Source organism: Leptopilina heterotoma, unplaced genomic scaffold, assembly GCF_015476425.1.
Source record: "Leptopilina heterotoma isolate Lh14 unplaced genomic scaffold, ASM1547642v1 Lhet_135, whole genome shotgun sequence".
Lineage (NCBI taxonomy): Eukaryota > Metazoa > Arthropoda > Insecta > Hymenoptera > Figitidae > Leptopilina > Leptopilina heterotoma.
In genome coordinates, this window is record NW_025110854.1 from 376,729 (window position 1) to 397,630 (window position 20,902).

Below are 20,902 nucleotides of genomic sequence, written 5' to 3' on the forward strand. Positions count from 1 at the left end.
TAAGTGAAGAAGATTCTAGTACAAATTTAATTTGACTTAAATTTATTTATTTTTAAATTAATTTATAATTAACATATTTAATTTAATTTAATGTATTTAAAAAGTTAAGAAAAAGTTAAATAAGTATATTTTTTTGGTGTTAGTAATGTTCTGTATTATTTTTATTTGAAAAATAAATGTCAACACAATTTTTTAAATATTGGAAAAGGGTTAATTGTTAGGTTCTTATACATTTGAATAACCTAATAATTAACCCAATAACTTTGGGAATCAGAACCTCGAGAAATTGGTACCTAACCATCTGCAAATAGTGATTTTCTTAAATAGACTTTTAAATATAATTTTTGCTTAACACTACAATTTATGTTATAAAAATAATTATCAAACGTTATTAAATTCTTTGTTAAAATATACGAAAGGCAAATTTCCAAGTGAATTAGTAACTGGAGTCTTTTAATAACCTAAATTCTATAAAATTCTATAAAAAATATTTATTTATTTTTATTGGAATATTTAATTTTAAATTAAATACAAAATCCAAAAATAAAATAATTAAACATATTAGAATGTTTAAAATTTTTAATAACTTCTTTGGGGAATTTTTATCATCCTTTAGATATTTAAACATTGAATCTCCTTGAAAATTATATCTAAGTCCTTTACTATTTTCACCAAAAGATTTGTAATATGGGGAGACACTACCTTCATTTTGACTCTTTAAAATTAAATCACTAAACGAGGTAATATTTTATTTTAATTTTTGAAGAGGCGTTAAAAAATATTCAAAACGGTAATAGAAAATCGATTTTTAATATTCAAATCTTTAAATTACGTTGAATTTTCGAAAGCTCTGAACCTTTCATTTTTTACTTATACGTAATTTGATGCGCTGATTCCAAAAAACATTGTTAAAATTGACGTTTAGCTCATTTTCATGGTAAAAACCACAAAAATCATAGCCATGATTTTTATGGTTTTTACAATAAAAATGAGCTAAGCATCAATTTGAACAGCTTTTTTAAAATCAGTATAATCAATATAATTATAATTACTCTTACTTTAATAGGTACACCTATTTTAATTAGAATAGTTTAAAAATAATGAAATCCAAACAAAAGTGCGTTTGTAATCATTTCAGATACAACAGTTGGATTTGAAAAAAAATGTGTACCTAATATTCATGGTTAAACTTGATAGCAGTAGATAAATGATCACTGAAACACACTGTATTTTCTTTTGCAACATCAACATCTCGTCATACGTAATTAAATAACAATTCCAAACGTATAGAAAACATAACTTGAAAGTTCTCCAGTTGACATATATTATCATTGCTCACAAATAAAATACTGCGTGATATAAATTATTTTTATAATTATAAAAAAGCTGCAAAATGGTCATTATCATAATAGTCCTCTGACAGGAGGACTGATTGAACAACATAACCTGAAAATATAAATTTGTTGTTCAAAAAAAGTATAATAGTACAGTTTCGGACATTATTAGAACTAATCTAATGTGAATTGTTGCAGTAAGCACTACTTAATTTAAAGACGGGATTCATCCTTTGAGCGCAAGGCGTGGTCTCTGATCCAGCCACGCACGCGACGGTCCTAAAAAAGTTAGTTTGAGTTATGAGTTTGAGGTTACTGCGATTGTGCGACGCCGCAGTCGCGATCATCGTGCGAGCGGTGACAATAAGTCATGCATCATTCCACAGGAATGACAATTAAGTCAACGCCCAACGAACCCCCGAGTACTGTGACTTTGCCATAAAGTCAACAGAGCAACGTGCTCGTCATATTAAAAATAACACATACAAGTATAAATCGAAGAAAAAAACGAAAAAAACTCACCTCAGTGGCCAACTTTCCCTTTGACGCCATCTTGACAACAAGGTTGACCGCCGAGACACCTGTGTTCGCCGGTTTTCAAAACACCTCCCACTCACTATATGAATTTTTTTCTTTTTTCTCACTTAACAGGATCTTATAAAATTTTATATAAAACTTGTTCTTCCAGGATAGTGATGTCACATATATAACCTGTCAAAATTACTTGTCGATCAACGATACATTCGATGACACAAGGGTGAGGTTACACTACACAAAGGAAAGCACTATATGAAACTATATGAACATTGTCGATGTAGAAGCCGATCTTAGTTGTTTACTGGCAACTGTGCAACTGGCCCGACCCGGCGCGGCTCGACTGGCACAGCGGCTCCCGATGACGTCATTCAATAGGTGAATATTACTACATTGCTTTTCACGCATACCACTCATTATCCCTCTATTTATATGTTTATATTTCTATCTATTTACCACCTATACCTATCTTTTGTGCACTACAGCTGCTTTTCTAATAACTACAATATTACATATAACATTCTTCTTTAAATTCACTTTCTTCTTTTGCAGACTTCGCAGTGCCCCTAAAAAGTATTTAGGGGAAATAGGGGACTGAGAATTAAAAAATAGGGGACTATAAAAATGTTTTAAATAAAGAAAAAAAAATAATTTATTTATAAGAACACAAAGTTTAGTACAATTTTTAAATACTGCTTTAAGAAATTGTACAGTACAATAAGGAGTACAACGGTAAATATTAATTTACATTTAACAAATCTTTAAGGTTCAAATATAAATTCAAAATATTTAATTTTACAAAAATTTATTTTCTTAATTTTAATTTTCATAAAATCTTCTTTTCAGTTTAATTATTAAACTAAGATTCTTTTTAAACACATGCATTAAATAAACAAAAAACAAGTTTTTAATCCATTTACATCAATCATAATAAATAAATTTCACCAATTATTACATTTTTAAAATAATTTAGTCTTTTAGAAATACAGTACCGGCCAAAATTGTGAGTCCACCTGTAATTTTTTTCTTTGAATAAGCAGGACGTTAAAGTTAGACAAAAAAATTTGAAAAAATTTGAAATAATCTTATTAAAAAAAATTTTTAATTCAAACATATTTTTTTTATTAAATTTTCTTGAAAAATTTCCACTATATCATGTTTTATATATTTTCTAGAATAGTTTTTAGTATAAAAAAATTATTTCAAATTTTTTGAATTTCTTTGTCTAACTTTGACGTCCTGCTTATTCTAAGAAAAAAATTACAGGTTAATGCCTATAAGTAATTCTTATTCTGTACAAAATGACCTTTAAAATAAGTTTAAGATCATTAAAAAGCGTTTATTATTTTAGAAGTTATTTAAATTTTTGTAAAACATTGAAAATGACGATTTTTTAAAAAAATCTAAATAAAATACTGGCCAAATGACTTCTGTAAAGTCTTATTCTTTTCAAAATTTTATCATCTTTCAAAACGTATACCGAAAAAAATTTTAGTTTTCATTTTGATGTTGAAAAATTTGTTTCATTCCCTTGAAAATGGGTGGACTCACAATTTTGGCCGGTACAGTAATGTATGTCATAAGAAGTTTGTGCAGATTATAAGAATTTAAAATACACACAAATACAACCAACTTCTAAACACAATTGAGACTTGACTTCACCAAAATACTAACCTTACAAATTTTATAAATTTCATGCAAAATCTCATCGATCATAAATTTAAAGATATGAAACTTTCAAAACGAAAGTTTCCAATTGAAACTTTTTCAACGGCATATTGTGAAATTTAGTGTGAATTCATCATTAAAAGATAAAAGAGAAAAATAGGGTAGGTATGTTTAGGGGCGAAAATTAGAAAAAGGGGACTTTTAGGGAAATTTTACTATTTCTTATGTAGTTATAAATTTTGAATTTTGTTAACTGAAAAAATCAGTTTAATTTCAAAAACAACTGCAAAATCAAATCTCCTGGGAATTTTTTTGACTGCGTTCATGAATGAGTACTAAAATAAGAAATACAGCCAAAGATTGTTGTATTTTTCATTATTATTCAAGTAAAATTCCTGTCATTATGTTCTCATCTCACAGTTAAATTCAACCGTTTTTTAAATTTTACACTATATAGGCAATATTGCTTCAAGGCCGCGAATGCAGTTCCATGTGAACAGAAAGCATATATACAGTAAGAAAACCTACCACGTCAGTCATATCCCATGAGTGGGAGTGAGACAGACTTATGCGATTCCCATACTTTCCTATGACTGACTGATAGCTTTTCTTACTGTATATATAAAAGAAAACAGAAAATCTATCTCTCCTAAACTTTTTTTTTCTCTTCCTATGCAATAAAAGCTTTTTTCGCAAGAAAAAACTACCTTGTTTAAATGAGGCACATTTTATTGCATAATTGAAGAATTAAACAAATTCTTGATCGAATAAAAACATAAAACAAAATTTCAATTTTCATTCCATCATTTTCTAGTTGAATTTTGAAAGATGGACAGAAACCAGGGCGCATAAATAGACTCCAGAACTTAAAAAAAATTTAGTCGATTTTTAAATTTGTAAATTTTCGTTTTACTTTAAATTAATTTGACTTTTTACTTAACACAAATCTACTTTCTGTTTAAAATGATATTAAGAATATTGTCAAATGACAACTCGTAAGCGTAACAATAATTATTCAGATAAGGTAAATGTCCCAATTTGTAAACTACTAAAATTTCCTCTATACTTAATAGTAAAAAAATTCCTTTTATCTTTTTTTTATGAAAATCTTTTTCTTATGATAGATATTATATCAATTTTTAATGCAAATATGACTTTAAATAAAGTTTTATTGTCAAAGTACAGTAAATCATTGTGTTTTTATGAAAAAAGGTGAAAGTACCAATTTGTAAACGCTTTTGTTCTAATAGACACCATATGGGGTGAGACGTGTAACAATTAGTGCACTTTCAAATATTTTAGTCAAATTATTAATTTATTGTAATAATTTTAAATTATTAATTTTTAATCGTGAAATTTTTAACAATTGGGTAATAAAATATGATGTTTTTACTTACGACACTATATTTAATCAAGGTGTCTAACGGTCAGGGAAGTCATGGAAAAGTAAGGGAATGTTTTTCTTAATCCTTATTAGACACCCTGTTAATTAATTTCCACTTAAATTTGCATATAAGCTCAACTGTTTACGAATTGGGAAATTTACCTTCAAGAATTATTTCTGAATTTATTCAAGTATTGTGGATATGAGACAAAATATGAAGTGCCACGGAACCATTGGTAGGTAAGGGCTCCAAAAAAGGGGTTACGGCTTTTAGTGGTTCGGAGCTGGCAGTAGATCGCCAGCTTATTAAGCATTATTATCATTTATTTATTTTACATATTTTTTTTTAATTTTTCTATTATACCAACCCCATATAACCTTGGAGTTCAGAATCCAAGGTATCAATATGCAGATTTCCTATAAATCCCTATGAAAAAATAGCTTTTGAAGAAGAACTATATAGTAAATTTCAGATCTTAATGAATTTTCAACGAAGAATTACTGATCTGGTTTAAGAATCGATAACTTTTACAGGGTGGCCGCTGGACCGGGAAATGAAAGGGAATTATTTTTGGATCGAGAAAAACCGGGAAATGACAGTAAATTTTGACCTTAACAGGGATTTTAGAAATTTTTTTTTAAAGCACTTATTATTTTGTGAGAAAAAATAAAAATATTTATTTTAAGACTTATTAATTAGGTATATTTCATTAAAAAAGATTAAATGATCTTCTATAAAATCGTCTTATTTTGTCAGAGAATTTTATCAAAAGTACTGGAAATATATTCAATTTCTAGAATTTATAAGAAAATTATGAATTTTGTTGTCCAAGACTTTGTTGTCCAGACTTAAAAAAAGAAAATATTAAATTTAATGTTAAATTCTTTCTATTTTTAACAATAATTAAACAAAATATAATTTTAAATAAATGCGTCGAAAAAATTTAAAAGAGAAGAAATTTCACATCCTATAAAATAGTGAAAAATTAATTAATTTATAAATTTTTTTTGCAATAATATTATCACAAAACAAATTTGAACTAATTAGAACAAAAGTAATACGAAATTTATAAAAATTAATTTTTAAATAATAAATAAAGTAAAATAAAAATAAATAAAATTTCCTTTCTTAGAAAATAAATGTTTAAAAAACCGTATTTTCCATTTCATTAATATCAATTCACTTTTCTACAATAATTTATAGGTAACTATTTCTATATTTTAGAATTTTAAATTAATATTACTAATATCAATATAGATTAAATTTTAAAAACTTTCAAATTATAGATTTAAAAAAGTTGAATTGTAAAAGATTTTAATTAAAAATTCTGAATAAGTTAGTTTTTTGAAACATTTTTTTCAAATTAGTTATATTTTTAACTATATGATATTTAATTGAAAAACGTTCGAATTATTCAAAATTTAATGAAATTGTCTTGTAAACAAGTGAATTTCAGAAATATTTTAGTTAAAATTTTTAGAAAATAATTGAATTGAAATTTTGAAAATAATCTTTATAAATAAGATCAGACTTTTGTCTGTACATTGCATAGAATTTGAAAATTCATGTTTAATTTCTCTATTCGAGTAGTAAGAATTCCAAAAATGTCAATAAAAAAAATATGTATGTATGTCTGTCTGCAATATTTTGTCCAGGATAAACACAAAGACTACTTGACCGATTAAAAGGAAACTTTACAGACTTTTAGGTATTAGTCTAACCTTATATCTTAGCCATATCCGATTGAAAAATATTAAACCGAACGAAAGTTATAACTTTTTTCACAAAATTAAAAAAATTAAAAAAATGCAAATTTTTTAATTTTTGGCAAATTTGGCTCAATTGGTGGCTCAATTGATGTAACACTTTTTGTAGCTACTTTTTAATATAAATACAACTAATTTTCACTATAAAAATGAAATATAAATAATAAATCCGAATTTTTAAGCCATATAATCATATTTTATTGATTTCCGACAAAATTTTTAATTAATTTTTTTTTTCAATATTGTTTAATTTTTTATAAAGTTGATATTGATATCGGTTGATATTTTAAAATTTTAAATTATATTCATTACATTTATTTTATTAACAAGTTTAGAGTCATGAATTTGATGTCTATTACAAATTTTCTAAAATCAATGAACGTGAGTTTGCAAACAATTTCTATATTGATATTTTCAGGTTTTAAGTTTGAAAATTTCATAGTATGTATTCTTATATTTAACGTAGAAAATAAAAAATATGTTCAATATAAAGGGTTACAGTAAAAGTATCAAAAAAACTGAAATTTGACTTCAGCGGGCACTGGGACGTAGAAAGTCCTTAAGACGCCATTAGAGAAAATTGGGATTTATGAATCAACATTTTCTTATTTTTGAATTCTAGAAACATTTTAGAACTGACTTTTAAAATAAATAACAAATTCCTATCAATATAATAATATCAATATAATTATCATATGAACACCTAACTCTAAAACAAAGAGTTTAAATGACATATATAATAGATGTCACTAATTACATTTATTTTATTTTTGCGAAGTTTCTTTTAAATGATAATTAATTTTCTTTTTTTCAGATAATTTTGGTGCCGATAAATTTTCGCAAATGAATCATCAATGGAAAAATTTTTACTTTCTTTTAGGCAAATGCACGATAAAAATTCTTGGATCTGTTCCCAATTGGTGGATATGATATTATATAATATCATATATATAACTATAGTTAATACTGATTAATACTTTAAAAAATATTAGAAAAGTAACACATTGAATATTCTTAAACTAAGTTCTCAAACTAAAATGCGTTTGATATAATTTCTTAAGTTAAGAAGGAAGTTTTAGTCAGTCGTACTTCTGCATAATTATCTGCTGAGCTTGGGAAAAATGAAACTAGAAACTTCATCTTGATAGCGTTGGAAAGTTTATTAAATTCGGGAAAGAATGTTATCTAGTTAAAAGACATTCCTTAAGTAGATTTTAAAATATGTTACAAAGTTAAAAAAAGAAGTAATTTTTTTAGAATTGCATACTTTGGCTTTAACGCTTGGTAGATTCAAGAGAAATTAAACAAAATAATGGCCCTTTTACATAATCACTGCTTAGAATCTTAGCTTTCTATTAATCCTAAGATCAGAGCACAATTTTTAGTATTATTTTAGAGCTGTGCAAAATTCGAACCGAACCGAGTTTAGTTCGGTTTTGGGGCGCCGAAATGTCGAATGTCGAATATTCGACATCCGAACTGGGCTAGTTCGAATGTCGAATATTCGACATTCGAACTAAGCTAACTCGAATGTCGAATTTTCGACATTCGAACTAGGCGAAAAAATTCGAACAGTTCGGTTCGAATTATTTTGCACAGCTCTATATTATTTTTCTCTTTTGTTAACTTAATGTTTCAACCCTGACGCATGGACACAGGAGCCTGAGAGATATCAAATTCTAGCAATCGACAGCATATTTTTTCTCCGAGAACGCTCGCACTATTTTTTTTAGCTTTTTGAAACTAAGATTCTAAAGAATGATTATGTAGAACGACAATTTTGAAATATCTTCAGATTTGTATGAATTTAGTATAATGCTTTTCAAAGTTTTATAGTCGCTAAATTAATTAAGGTATTTGTCGCGCAACTGGTCACTCTCACAAGTCCCAGTAAAAAAAAACTAATTCAAATGAATTGAAACGAATTAAAATTTTTGGTAGGCTCCAATTCGTATTTGTCACAAAGCGGGATTCACTCAAGCTCTTTGTATATTCAATTGAATTTAATTCAATATGTACCAATTTGTCCAAACGAATTCGCATTCGAAAGAAATGGCCAAGGAATGCATTGAATTCGTGCTAACGAATTGAAAAAAATTAAAGGCTCAAAACTTGTCCAGTGAATTGGTACGGATAGAAGGTTCGGAAGTTCAATACAGTTTCACGAATTCAGGAAAATTGCATCATGGCTCCAATTCGTATTTGTCACAAAGCGGGATTCACGAAAGCTCTTTGTGAATTCTTTTTAATTCATTTCAATTAGTTTTCGTTTACTGGGGTTTGTACCCAATGACTAAACGGTCATGAATGCGAGTTTCCAAAAAACTTTTGCGCACGTGCAGTTTGACATACTGAAGTATGATATATATATGGCATTTTATGTGAAATGTCCTAAGTTGAAATTCCAACTTCTTGAAAAAAATTGAAACTCAGGGAATTTGTTGCTCTATCAAGTAGAAATGTGCCCCAAAAAATATTTTTGATTTTTTCGAAAATTTGGAGGGGGTAGAGGGGGGTCAATTTGACCAATTTTGCTAACACCGGCTACTTTGTGAATTTTTTCTGAACATACTTCACGGTGCGTCTAGTCAAAATTAAATGAAAAATGATATTACCTCAAATTTTTTTGTTGATTCTGTATCCTAGCCCTATATAGACATATCTTATGAAGAGACGAAAATTGTAAGTTTAGCGCTTTTTTTTAACGACGTCAATTACATTTTTTGATAATTTCTACATTTTTCAACATATTTTATATCATTTTAAACATACATATATAATTACGTAAGAACTTAAAAGTAAATATAGATCCAACAGAGTGATGTATTTCACATTTAGTATATGCTTTGTTATTGTTTAGTATCGGTTAGCCCCGCTAACATTGATTTGACAACAACGAAACAATAATTTAATATAACATGTACATAATTACACTCTTGAAAAAGCGTGGTTATAAGTGAAGAGTATTGTAAACTAGAGTAGCCCTTAAAGTTTAAAACCGCTGCCAAGTTGTATATTTTTTTATAATTTTGGTGCTCATTTCATGAACACTTTGCTTTCTCATAAAGGTAATAATAACAGAAATATATGAATAACTTTTCATAAATATGGTAAAAGTGATTGAATTAAAATTCAATTACTTTTACCATATTTATGAAAAGTTATTCAATAAATGTATTTTTAAATACCCTACAAGATAGTTATAATAGTTTAATAGTTAAACAAAAGTTTTCAAACAAAAATTTTCAAACAAAAAAGTTGAGAAAATGTCATTTTCCACAATTTTTGGTTTTTAAAAAACCAATAATTTCGAAATTTATTATCGAATTAGGTTCAAAAATAGGTCAATCGAAGCGTTTTCTGAAGCTCTACAAGTCGGTAACGATAATTTTAAGATTACTTCTACATTTTTCAACAAAATTTTCAAAAAAGTGTTATTTTCCAAAAATTTTTATTTTTAAAAGTTTAATATCTTCGGCCAATATGGACGAAAAATGTTCAATTAGGGCTCAAAAGATGCGTCTAAAACAACTCTACAAAATTATGGAAAAACATTTATAGTAGGTGTCCTAACATTTTTTTAAAGTTATGGGAACAAAATGTTTTTTTGGAAAATTAAAAATCCAAAAAAAATTTAGTTAAACTTTATTAATCTATCACAAAGTACTCTTACTTTATGTCCGCAGGTGAGATTTACAATTTAAAAAAAATTCAACCCAAAAGCTCTTTATGATTTCGAGATATTTATGAAAATGTGATGTTTACACACACACACATACGGAATGACATTTTTTAAAAATGTCATTTTTGAACTCCTGAGGTCGAATAACATAAAGATATGTCAAAAAATCGAACTCGAAAAATTTTGGTATTACAATACTTCCTCTATGAGGAAATAAAATGAAATAAAATATGTTGAAAAATGGAAAAATTATCAAAAAATGTAATTGACGTCGTTAAAAAAAAGCGCTAAACTTACAATTTTCGTCTCTTCATAAGATATGTGTCTATATAGGGCTAGGATACAGAATCAACAAAAAAATTTGAGGTAATATCATTTTTCAATTAATTTTGACTAGACGCACCGTGACTTGTAATGGGAAAAATTTTTTAGAATATGTTTCTGAAAGGTTTTTTCGTCCTCTTTCCAATGGTGTATTTTATTTTTTAATATTTTAAAAATTTACCCTAATTTTTGATAATTAATATAATAATATTTAATTTTCAATTTCCCAAAAATTTACATGCCGATAAGAAAAAACCTCAGCTTTCGTTTGCAATAATTTATTTTAAAAATAAACAGACCGATTTTTGGGAAATTGAAAATTAAATATTAATTATCAAAAATTAGGGTAAATTTTTAAAATATTAAAAAATAAAATACACCATTGGAAAGAGGACGAAAAAACCTTTCAGAAACATATTCTAAAAAATTTTTCCCATTACAAGTATGTTCGGAAAAAATTCACAAAGTAGCCGGTGTTAGCAAAATTGGTCAAATTGACCCCCCTCTACCCCCTCCAAATTTTCGAAAAAATCAAAAATATTTACTTTTTTTCATAAATAAGTTTAGAAGATGTTTAAGGGTCAAAATCAAAAAATCGACAACATGTGTCTAACTTTTTAAAAGAAAATAAAATCTTTGAAATGTTAAAAAAATTGTCTGTTTTGTTAGTTATGTTCTAAAATATGTCAAAAATCATAAAATGCAAAATCAAGAAATACTTATTAGCTTAATAATATTTTTTTAGTAATCACATATTCAACCTATTTCAATATGATGAAATTACAAATAAAAGTTTATAGTAATAATTAATTTTTTATTTTTAGTTACTTAATTATTTAATTACTGAATTTACCTGTTAAATAATAATAACATTTTATTTAGCGTGTTAATCGTTTTAATATGAATTTCTAAAATATTTTTTTATAACTAACCATATAGATTTTAGAAATTTTCTTTCTGTCTATGTAACGTCTGACTTCACTCCTAAAAAAAGATATGTCGGACGGGACACGATGACAAAAAATAATAAACATGAATTTTTATTTTTGTTATTATTCGAAAACTTGAATTTAGTTTTAATTGTACATTTACACAAATAATATAGATATACTAAAAAATTTTTGTATGTACATTAATTACCATTTAAAAATGTTCGGCTTTAAAAAAAAACTTGTGGACACGATGACAAAAAAAAGATGTACTCTTTTCTTAATATTCTCAAAATATCATTTGACTGATTTTTAAATTGATTTTGACATTTCTGTATGCTCACGTATTATCAAATTTATATCGTACTTGATTTATTTCATATAGTTTTTCAACTTTTAATTGCGATACTACTTTGAAAACCGGTAAATATGTGTGTGAGGACACGATGACATTAACAAATTTCAAATCTGGGGATACGTTAAAAATTCTTTAAATTTCGCATTTAGTGTTATAAAAATTCTCACCACTTTACTATATTACACTTTATACATTGGAGAACACGTACACGAAGAGAAATTTTATTTTATATAATAAAAAATTGAATTAAAAATTTTCTTATATCGCAAAATGTATATAGGGACACGGGACACGATGACATTTTGGATATATATTTTTACTTTTTTGTACCTGTTGTATCAATAAAAAATTAAATTAAATGATCAGGTATTGTAGATAAAATTATACTCTGCAAAATGTTTGTATTTAAAATCATGAATTCTTAACAACCACAAGATTTCAACGATTTTTTGATTTTAACCCTTAAAGATAAAAATATAAGTTGCGCAAAATTAATTTTCAGAAATAAGATATCTAGGAACATTTTATTATAATGTGTTCTAGAGGTTAAGTATAATTAATTACACTCGAATCTTGATATACGAGAAGTGAGGGATCCGAAAATCTCGATATAACGACTGCGTGAGGGAGCCCCACTCTTAAACAATTTATTTGTGTGAAGTTAAGTAACTGTAATTAATGTCATGTGCAAAAAAAACGATGTTCAAATGTTTTCAAATAGTTGGGATAAAAGAGGAGAAATATTTCTCGTTGTAACGAGAGTTGACAGTTCGTTGTATCAAGCGCTCGTTATATCGAGACTCGTTATATCAAGATTCGAGTGTATAACTTTTAAATTAATTATTTTGAAAAAAAACTCGGTAGGAATATTTTTTTTTAAATAATAAATTGTTTTGTTTTAATTTATTGCACTTTTTTCTTGTATATTTTATATTTATTAAATTAATAATTTAATTTGAGGGTTAAATATTTCAAAACAATGATTAAAAAATAAAAAACAAAAGAAAACGCCTATCAAATATAAAAAAAAGGCTTCGGAGATGAATTGATAATATAATGAAAAAATTCTCAATTCTTCTAATTTTAAAAATATTACAATTTTTTAAACAATATTTTTAGTTTTAATCATCAAATATTTTCACATAGATTACATATTATGTTTAAACCGTTAAAAAAATACGATGTTATTATATAGATAACGAGGCTTCGGAGATGAATAATTGAATTTTTACTCTCATTGATAATACTATTTTAATTAATAATTTCAATAACTTTTTATATCACATTTTAAACAAATATAAGTAAAAAATAAACGTTATATTCTGAACTTTAATTTGATATATATCATAAATATGTTGAAATTATTTAATTACGTTAAAATATAATTATAAAATATACATTCTGTTTAACCAAAATTCGATGACAAAATTAAATATGTTTTTTAAATAGGAAGAACTTCTAATATAAGAATTAGAAGATTATATAAAGATAGATAAATCTTCGTAGATTATAAATAAATTTTGCAAAAAATTTAAACTTGATAAAATATTAATAAAAAATTAATTTAAATAATGAACCTCATGTTGGAGACACGTGAAGTAGTGGTCCCTTTCAGGAGAATCACCCATATGAAGTAACGATCATGGCAACGTCGCAAGTTTGTCATACGGCTGTCTTTAAAATTTCGCGCAAAAAGTAGCAGACGAGCTGTACTATTTAACAAGCGCTGTTGCCACGTTTACGAATTCGCCTCTCATTTACAGCAAATGTTTCAATAATTTTTTAAGTTTCACATTTAATATCTTTTAAACGGTAGGGTAAAAAATTTTCATTTTTTTATAAAAGTGCACTTTAGTTTAATAAATAAAACTTTAGTTTTTTTTAAATCTGACTATTAGTATATGTAGATGCAAAAATTAAAATACTGCAATTAATACAAATGGTTTTCCTACTATACACCGTACGTGTAAAATGTAGAAACTTTGATTTTAATTTTTGAGATTTAGATACGGTCAATTAATGCCAAACAGGTTGTATATAACCTAATCGCACAACTACATTTAGATAAAGAAAGGAAACAATTTAAGTTCTTAAAAATCTACTGTTTTTGGAGATATTTGTGAATTATGAAAGTTGAAATGTAAACCGTAAACTGAAACCCGTATTATAAAAATTTTAAATCCTTTATTTCAAAACCTAAATTTCGTTTTTTCGGCTTTTAACACAGTACACCAATATTAAATTTTGGTACAAAAAAATAAATGAAAAAAAAATATTAAAGTATGGTATGTCTAATATTGTAAGCAATAAGTAGAGGAACCAAATTTGCTAATTACAAATAATTAATCAAAAACAATTTTTTTGAAAGAAATCAGAAAAAATATATTTATTTAAAATTAATTATTCGTGATCAGGCTGTAAAAATACACTAGTATACCAATTTTTAGCGAACTGTTTGCTGCAAAAAATGAATATTAAATTTCAATAAAATAATTATTTTTGTTTTCAAAATTCTAGGGGAGTATAGTCGAGGTTGGACCACTGTCTAGGTAGGCCATTCGCGTTTTTTTTGTCAAGTTCACTAGCGCCACCTACGCGCATGCTTGTCTTAGTAAAACCTAACTTTTTGTTTAATTACATTTTCGGAGAATCGAAAATTGTGTTTTTTGTGACGTCGGTACAAAAAAAGATCAAAAAAAGTTTTGTGCATCATGTGAAAAATCATTAATAAAAGATAAAAAAAAATTGAATCGTCAAGGCAAGCATGCAGAAATTTTGTGGGACTCATTGTTAAAAGAAAAACATATAACATATAATAATATAATTGATCATCTTATTAATATTAATAAAAGGTTAAAATTTAGCGCCGGTGTTTCATTTACAAAGTTAACCTTTTTTAAAGTGATAGAAATAAGAAAAAATAGGATATTTTAAATATTTTAATTAATTAATTTTATTAATTAAATTGAATTACCATTATAAAACATCTACTCTTGTAACAATTGTCAAAAATTATTTTTCATACATTTTAGGTTGATTTTTCACTGATAGTTTGTAAACAATCGACAATCAATATCAATTCTTCATTTTTATTCAGAAAAGTGAGAGGAATGACGATTTCAACATTTTTTAATTTTATTTAATTGGCAAATAATTTTCCTCCAGCTTAGAATGTCCTATCATGTTGATACAGGATAACTTTATGTAAAAAAAAATTGCAATCAATTTATATCTACTATTATTGTTTTTATTATGAGTGAGAGGAATGACGCTGTAGGTTGTGAATCTCTGCTTATGTCTCAATTTTAATTTTTTTAACACAAACTAATGACATTTTTTAAAAAGTAACTTAAGAAATTAATATTAGAGATGTTAATTGAAATATTGATCACAATAATTAATCAATATCACTACCCACAGAAAAAATATTAGATAATATTTTCTGGTGAGAGGAATGACGCGATACTGTATGACAAATTTCACTTTCTATATATTTAAAAAATCTACACGATATATTTTATTCATATTTTAGCGAAATGTTCTTAAATAACATAACTTTTAGAAAAAATTGATAAAGTATCAATTTTCACGTTTCAAATAATTATTTTACGTATTGAAAGAATGAAAAGCACTTAGATGACAGGTTAGAAAATCGATGAGGTTTTTTTTGAAGAATCACCCATGTATATTTTTTATAGTTATAATAAATTTTCAAATTCTGAAGAGGACGACTGTGCCATTGAAACGTAAAGAATAGGTTATTCTTTTTTTATTTATTAACTTATTGGAATGATTCGGAGCGGTCGATTAAATCATCGGCATTACTAAAAGAAGCTTTTTTAAATAATTAAATTAACAAATTTCTTTATAACTTAAAAAATCTAATTATCGAGTTAAAAACAAAAGAAATAAAAAACCTATTTTTCGGTTTTATTCAAATTTAGTATGTTAAAATTGCAATTAGTGCAAAAAACAACTTAATAATAATGAACATAATAAATTATGACTATACATATAATTGTTATTGCTAAAATATAAAATTAGATACTATTTATAATTTAAAGTTATGTGCATCTTTTGAGTTCTGGTAATAACTCTTTGTTTTACTTTATTATGTATACTCAACCAAGGTAAGGTAGAAAACAGGTGCCTGGAATAATCAAAAACTTAGATAAAAAATTTAAATTATTTTTTATGTGTTTAAAGTGTTAGAATATTAATCGACAAAAATACAAAAAAGTTGAAATGCAACGAACATAAATCCGAGTAGTGCTCGATACCTCATATAACCCGGAGTTATATGTCTCGGATAACCGAAGTTCTACTGTATATTATATTTAAATATGTATTGAATACTAATTAGTAGTTAAAAACTGTTTTTCAACTTCTTTGTCCTGTTTGGTAACAGAGATATTATTATAAATATAAAAGCGTAAAGGCTTATTTGCCCAAGTAGGATCACATTTTTCAATTCCTATTCTCTTGCAATGAACTACTTGAAACTTTTCTTGACTTGAATTATCGTTTTCAATCCACAATCCTCTCCAAGAACATAGTGAATATTTACTGTGCACTTTCGTTAACGAGTAAGCCATACAAAGTTTTGCTGGGCCATTGCATAGCTCGTGTATTTTAAATTCTTTTTTAGCCCTTTTTAATGATTTCGTTCGCATGTTACGATTGTCTGACATTTGCTCAAAACCTTCAATAGGTTCTATAGCTCGGATGAGAACTGCACATCCATCACCTAAAGAATCTATTCTTAATACAGTAACGATAGAAAGATCCAACTACTACACGGAAAAATGTAAGGTGCACATGGTATACCTTTCAAAAAATGTATCCAACAATTAACTTCACTTCATATAAAAACAATAGGAAATAATAAGTGTGAAGTGAATTGAATAGTAAAATTTTTAGACAGGGATAAGCAATGCACCAAAAGGTACAGATACTGTCCCAAACATTTTTCCGTAAATAATATAAAATCTTACCTTGGCTAGAAATATTCAAACAATGATACATTCCATAAGTAGAGTAAACATAAATGGTTCCTGGTGGCATATACAAGGGCAAAGTTCTACTCGAAATACGATAATCATAAGTTATAGAAGCTTTATCTACAGCTCCAATATAACACTCAGTTTCAACAATTCGACCCTTCAAAATTGTTCCATTTTCCAATTGACGAACGAAAATTTTTCCTGTAATTATAAAAATATTATCACGTGTATTTCATATATCATAAATTAAAAATTATTAACTTTCACTTAATAAAATTTCCAACACAATTAAAATCTTAGTTTTTAATAAAAAAAAATTGCGTTTTTACCTAAAAGACATATTGCTAATTCTTTACAAGGCTTATTAAAAAAGGAAAATTCAAGTCTAGCTGACATTAAATCTTTCTCCGATTTGGACACAGGAGGATCTTCCAATTGTTTTAATTCCGTTCTCAATATTTCTAGATTTTTCATTTTTTCTTTAGACACATGTTTATTTTTTTTCTGAGTTGAATTTCCATTAGCAACCAATAATTCTTCTCCTAGGCCAAATGAAAAGTTAAATTATATATTAGAATTTTTCTACGGATAATTTTAATTTTTTGCAACCCGTCAAAATATTTTTTCGGGTAACATGTGCACCGAAAGTACCGAAATTACCTTCCGGTAATGTGATCATTAGGTATAATTACATTTTAATTAAAAATGTCTGTCACATCGCCAGTAATAATCACACCACCACCATCACTATAAAAAATCCGTTCTGAATTTTCATATGTGAATGCGTAAAATTTTCCTAAGAATGACGTATGAATATCGCTAGATTAAAAGAATTTTAATTAGTTAGTCCTTTTGTTACCATATTTAATTTAATTTACCAAAAATGTCTAATTTTCACAGGAGCAACGCTGTAAACATAAAGTTAATAATTATATCTTGAATTAACTAAAAAGTTATATATATATACGTATATAAGTGGCATTCCACGTTAAGTGATCCGGGTCCAAATTCACATGGAATATTTGAAAAATTTGTAGTTTCTTCAAAACAAAACGAAAAGATGTTTTCTATTTTGGGTTTTTTAGTTATTTTTATTCACTTTCTAATGGTGCAAACAAATTTAAAGAAAAAAATTTTGACCTTCAAAAATTAAATTAAAAAATAAAATTTCATTTTTTCAACAAATGGACATTTTTTATTTTTTTTTAAAATTTTTTTCATAAAGGTGAGGTTTTCTCCTAAAAAAAATGTATAGGTCAAAACGTGGGACAAGAATTTTTAACTGGTCAAATTGAGTATTTACTTTTGCAGTGCACTGCCCACAGTGGAATTTTTTACAATATACTGTTAAAAAATGTCTATAGCTTACAATTTTTAACCGATTTGAGTGTTCTTTGTTTTAAATTAAAAGGGAATAAATTCTTAAGACATCTCCCGAGGCCGATTTTTGAGATTTTAATTGTTTATATTTTTTTAATCAAAGTTAACAAATTAATACACTTTTTAAAAAAAAGACGTTTATTTTCTTATTCCGTTGGCACATGATCTAAATCAATTCAAATTTATCCAATATGACCACCAGATAATTAATAAAGCATATAATAATTTATTTCAATTGTTATATACAATATACAGCCCAACAACACGCAGGGGCGGTGAACTACAGAACGTCGGGTTAGCGCAATATAATAAATATTCAGAAAAAAGGCAAGAACGTGCTTATTCATTGAGAATAATTTGTTTAATATTTTGTTTTTCAAATATGAAAAGCATTATTGAAATAAAATGATAATATTCTTGATAATTTAAAATCTGACTAAAAAGGTTAATTTTTTTTAAATTTGTTTACACCATTCGAAAGTGTTGAAAAACAGCAAAAATACCCAAAATAGAAAACATCTTCTCGTTTTGTTTTAAAGAAACTACAAATTTTTCAAATATTCCATGTAAGACCAAAAATTTAAACTTTGATCCCCTCCAGTTTTTACATTTGTTTAATTAAATTAATAATATTTGGTATTTTTAATTGTATCTAATAGGACTACTGTTTGTGCAAACTTTTAACACTGATCCCAAACATTTCAAATTTGGACCCGGATCTCACATGACGTGGAATGCCACATAAACGTGTAAGAAAAAAAGTGAAAAAAACAAGTTTTAAGGAAGAATTAGACATCAATCGGAACAAAAATTAATCCAATGTCATAACTTCGTATTTTAAAAGAAAAAAAAACACTTTAATTTTTAAATTGTTTTGGTAAAAGTGTAAAGAATTTAAATTTTAATATTTTAAACAATTTGAAGTTGTATTTGAATAAAAATTACAATTTTCTGCCAATAAGAAACGATTCAGGTCGCATAACCTAAAAGTTAACAAATATTTCTTATTGACAAAGAAGTATAATTTTTATTCAAACGCAAATTTTAATTGTTTAAAATAAAAATATTAACCCTTCCACCAAAACAAATTTAAAATTTAATTTGTCTTTTATGGTTAAATTACGAAATTATAACTTTGGACTAACTTTTCTTTTGACTGTCCGTCAGATATTCAGTCGTGTTCAGAAATGCCTTCCCCGGACGAACGTGTCGCACTCATAATTATGTTTCCATGGGAACATACGAGTGCGACACGTTTGTCCGGGGAAGGCATTTATTTCTTAGCACGACTGTTCAGTATATAGTTTTCATTTGAAATTTCAGCAGACGAGAATTTTATATTCAAAATTCACACTTTGTGGTTCGTGTGAATGAATAAGAATTTTTTACAGTGGTATAAACGAAGTTTGTACTTTCGATACACTAAAAAAAATATTTGCAACTCGGGAGGAAAATGATTTCCAACTAATGTTTTACAATTCTCGTCTTCGCTCACAATAGCCCGCCTTTGACTTGTGCGTTCACTAGGCCTCAAATTGCAAATTACACTAGTGAAAATTGGTGAAAATCGAGCATTTTCCTGCATAGATCCACAATATTATTATTATTATTATTATTATTATTATTATTATTACTCAGAGCTTTAAAGTCCAATTTCTTTTCCACAGGGACATCTGAAGCTAAATCAATTTCTTGACAATTCATTATTGTTTCTTTTTTACCGTTTTCGTATTTCTATATTTCTTTCAAAAAAAATGACATGAAAAATTCGAATAGAACTGAAAAAAGTATTAAAATAACTTTGAGAATAGCGAGAATAGAAAAACCAAAAAACATATAATAGGCAAAAACTTACGTTGTGGTTTAGGGTGCATTTGCATGGTGTTTTCGACGTTCACGCTGACAACAGGGTTGGGAACGTAAACTACTACCTAAGGTAATATACGTAATTGTTTACATATAGATTTAGGCTATTTCAGTTGTGACGTTAGGGTACATTTATACGACGGTCGGTAGAAAAAAAATTTACCGAAAAAGTCAAAATCGCGTTCACACTTCGCTTTTCCGATATAATGGAAAAACTGTTTCTAGCGGGAATTTAAAAATTTATATTTTATTAAAATGAATTAACACTGTTTTAAGTAAGAAAAATCAAGTTTTTATTAGATGAATATTGTTTTTTACTGATTTACAATAAGAAGATGAATTTTCTTCATAAATAACCATGTAAATAAATATTAATTAATTTTTGTTTTGAAAAGTTGTAAGCAACGTCACAGCTGTTGTTGATGCGGAATTTTGTGTGAAATTGTAAGTATAATGATAAATTATTAATTAATATTTATATAATTTAAATAAAAATGTTTAATGGGGATATTTAATATGCATTTTATTATTTGTATATATAAGTATAAGTTATTTTTCGAAAAGTAGTAGATGTAATTGTGTACATAACCTATAAATGTATGACAACCCTTCAACATAAAGCAAGTAAATTTTTTGTAAACATAATATGCAGTTGTAATTTATTGTTTGATAA

General features: G+C 26.4%; 2 protein-coding genes and 1 long non-coding RNA gene across 7 annotated transcripts in view; 1 reads left to right on the forward strand and 2 right to left on the reverse strand.

Annotated features, from left to right (window-relative positions):
- The window catches only part of LOC122497701 (sodium/potassium-transporting ATPase subunit alpha), a 102,257-nt gene extending 100,082 nt beyond the window's left edge, over positions 1-2,175 (reverse strand). Inside the window, exon 1 of one of the 2 annotated variants that reach the window (XM_043604967.1) lies at positions 1,857-2,175. In XM_043604967.1, coding sequence (XP_043460902.1) covers positions 1,857-1,886 — 30 coding nt within the window. In that variant the 5' untranslated portion in view covers positions 1,887-2,175. The remainder of the gene's footprint in view (positions 1-1,856) is intronic. The other variant, XM_043604966.1, reaches the window with a different exon arrangement.
- On the forward strand, positions 2,106-8,161 carry LOC122497702. Its single transcript, XR_006301156.1, has 3 exons — positions 2,106-2,246; positions 2,421-2,600; positions 7,502-8,161. It is a non-coding gene; the product is annotated as an uncharacterized LOC122497702 (long non-coding RNA).
- Positions 8,162-16,152: 7,991 nt separating this feature from the next.
- Positions 16,153-20,364, reverse strand: LOC122497625 (putative 3-methyladenine DNA glycosylase). Of its 4 annotated transcripts, XM_043604861.1 has the most exons (5): positions 20,219-20,329; positions 19,998-20,141; positions 17,313-17,525; positions 16,975-17,184; positions 16,153-16,727 (listed from the first exon to the last, which is right to left on the reverse strand). In XM_043604861.1, the coding sequence occupies exons 2-5, from the start codon at positions 20,065-20,067 to the stop codon at positions 16,336-16,338; spliced, it is 885 nt and encodes a 294-aa protein (XP_043460796.1). In that variant the 5' UTR covers positions 20,068-20,141; positions 20,219-20,329; the 3' UTR covers positions 16,153-16,335. The 4 variants fall into 4 exon arrangements, with proteins under 4 accessions (XP_043460796.1, XP_043460797.1, XP_043460795.1 ...); XM_043604862.1 differs by lacking the exon at positions 19,998-20,141 and having other exon boundaries at positions 20,219-20,364; XM_043604860.1 differs by lacking the exon at positions 20,219-20,329 and having other exon boundaries at positions 19,998-20,212.
- Between the last annotated feature and the right edge of the window lie 538 nt (positions 20,365-20,902).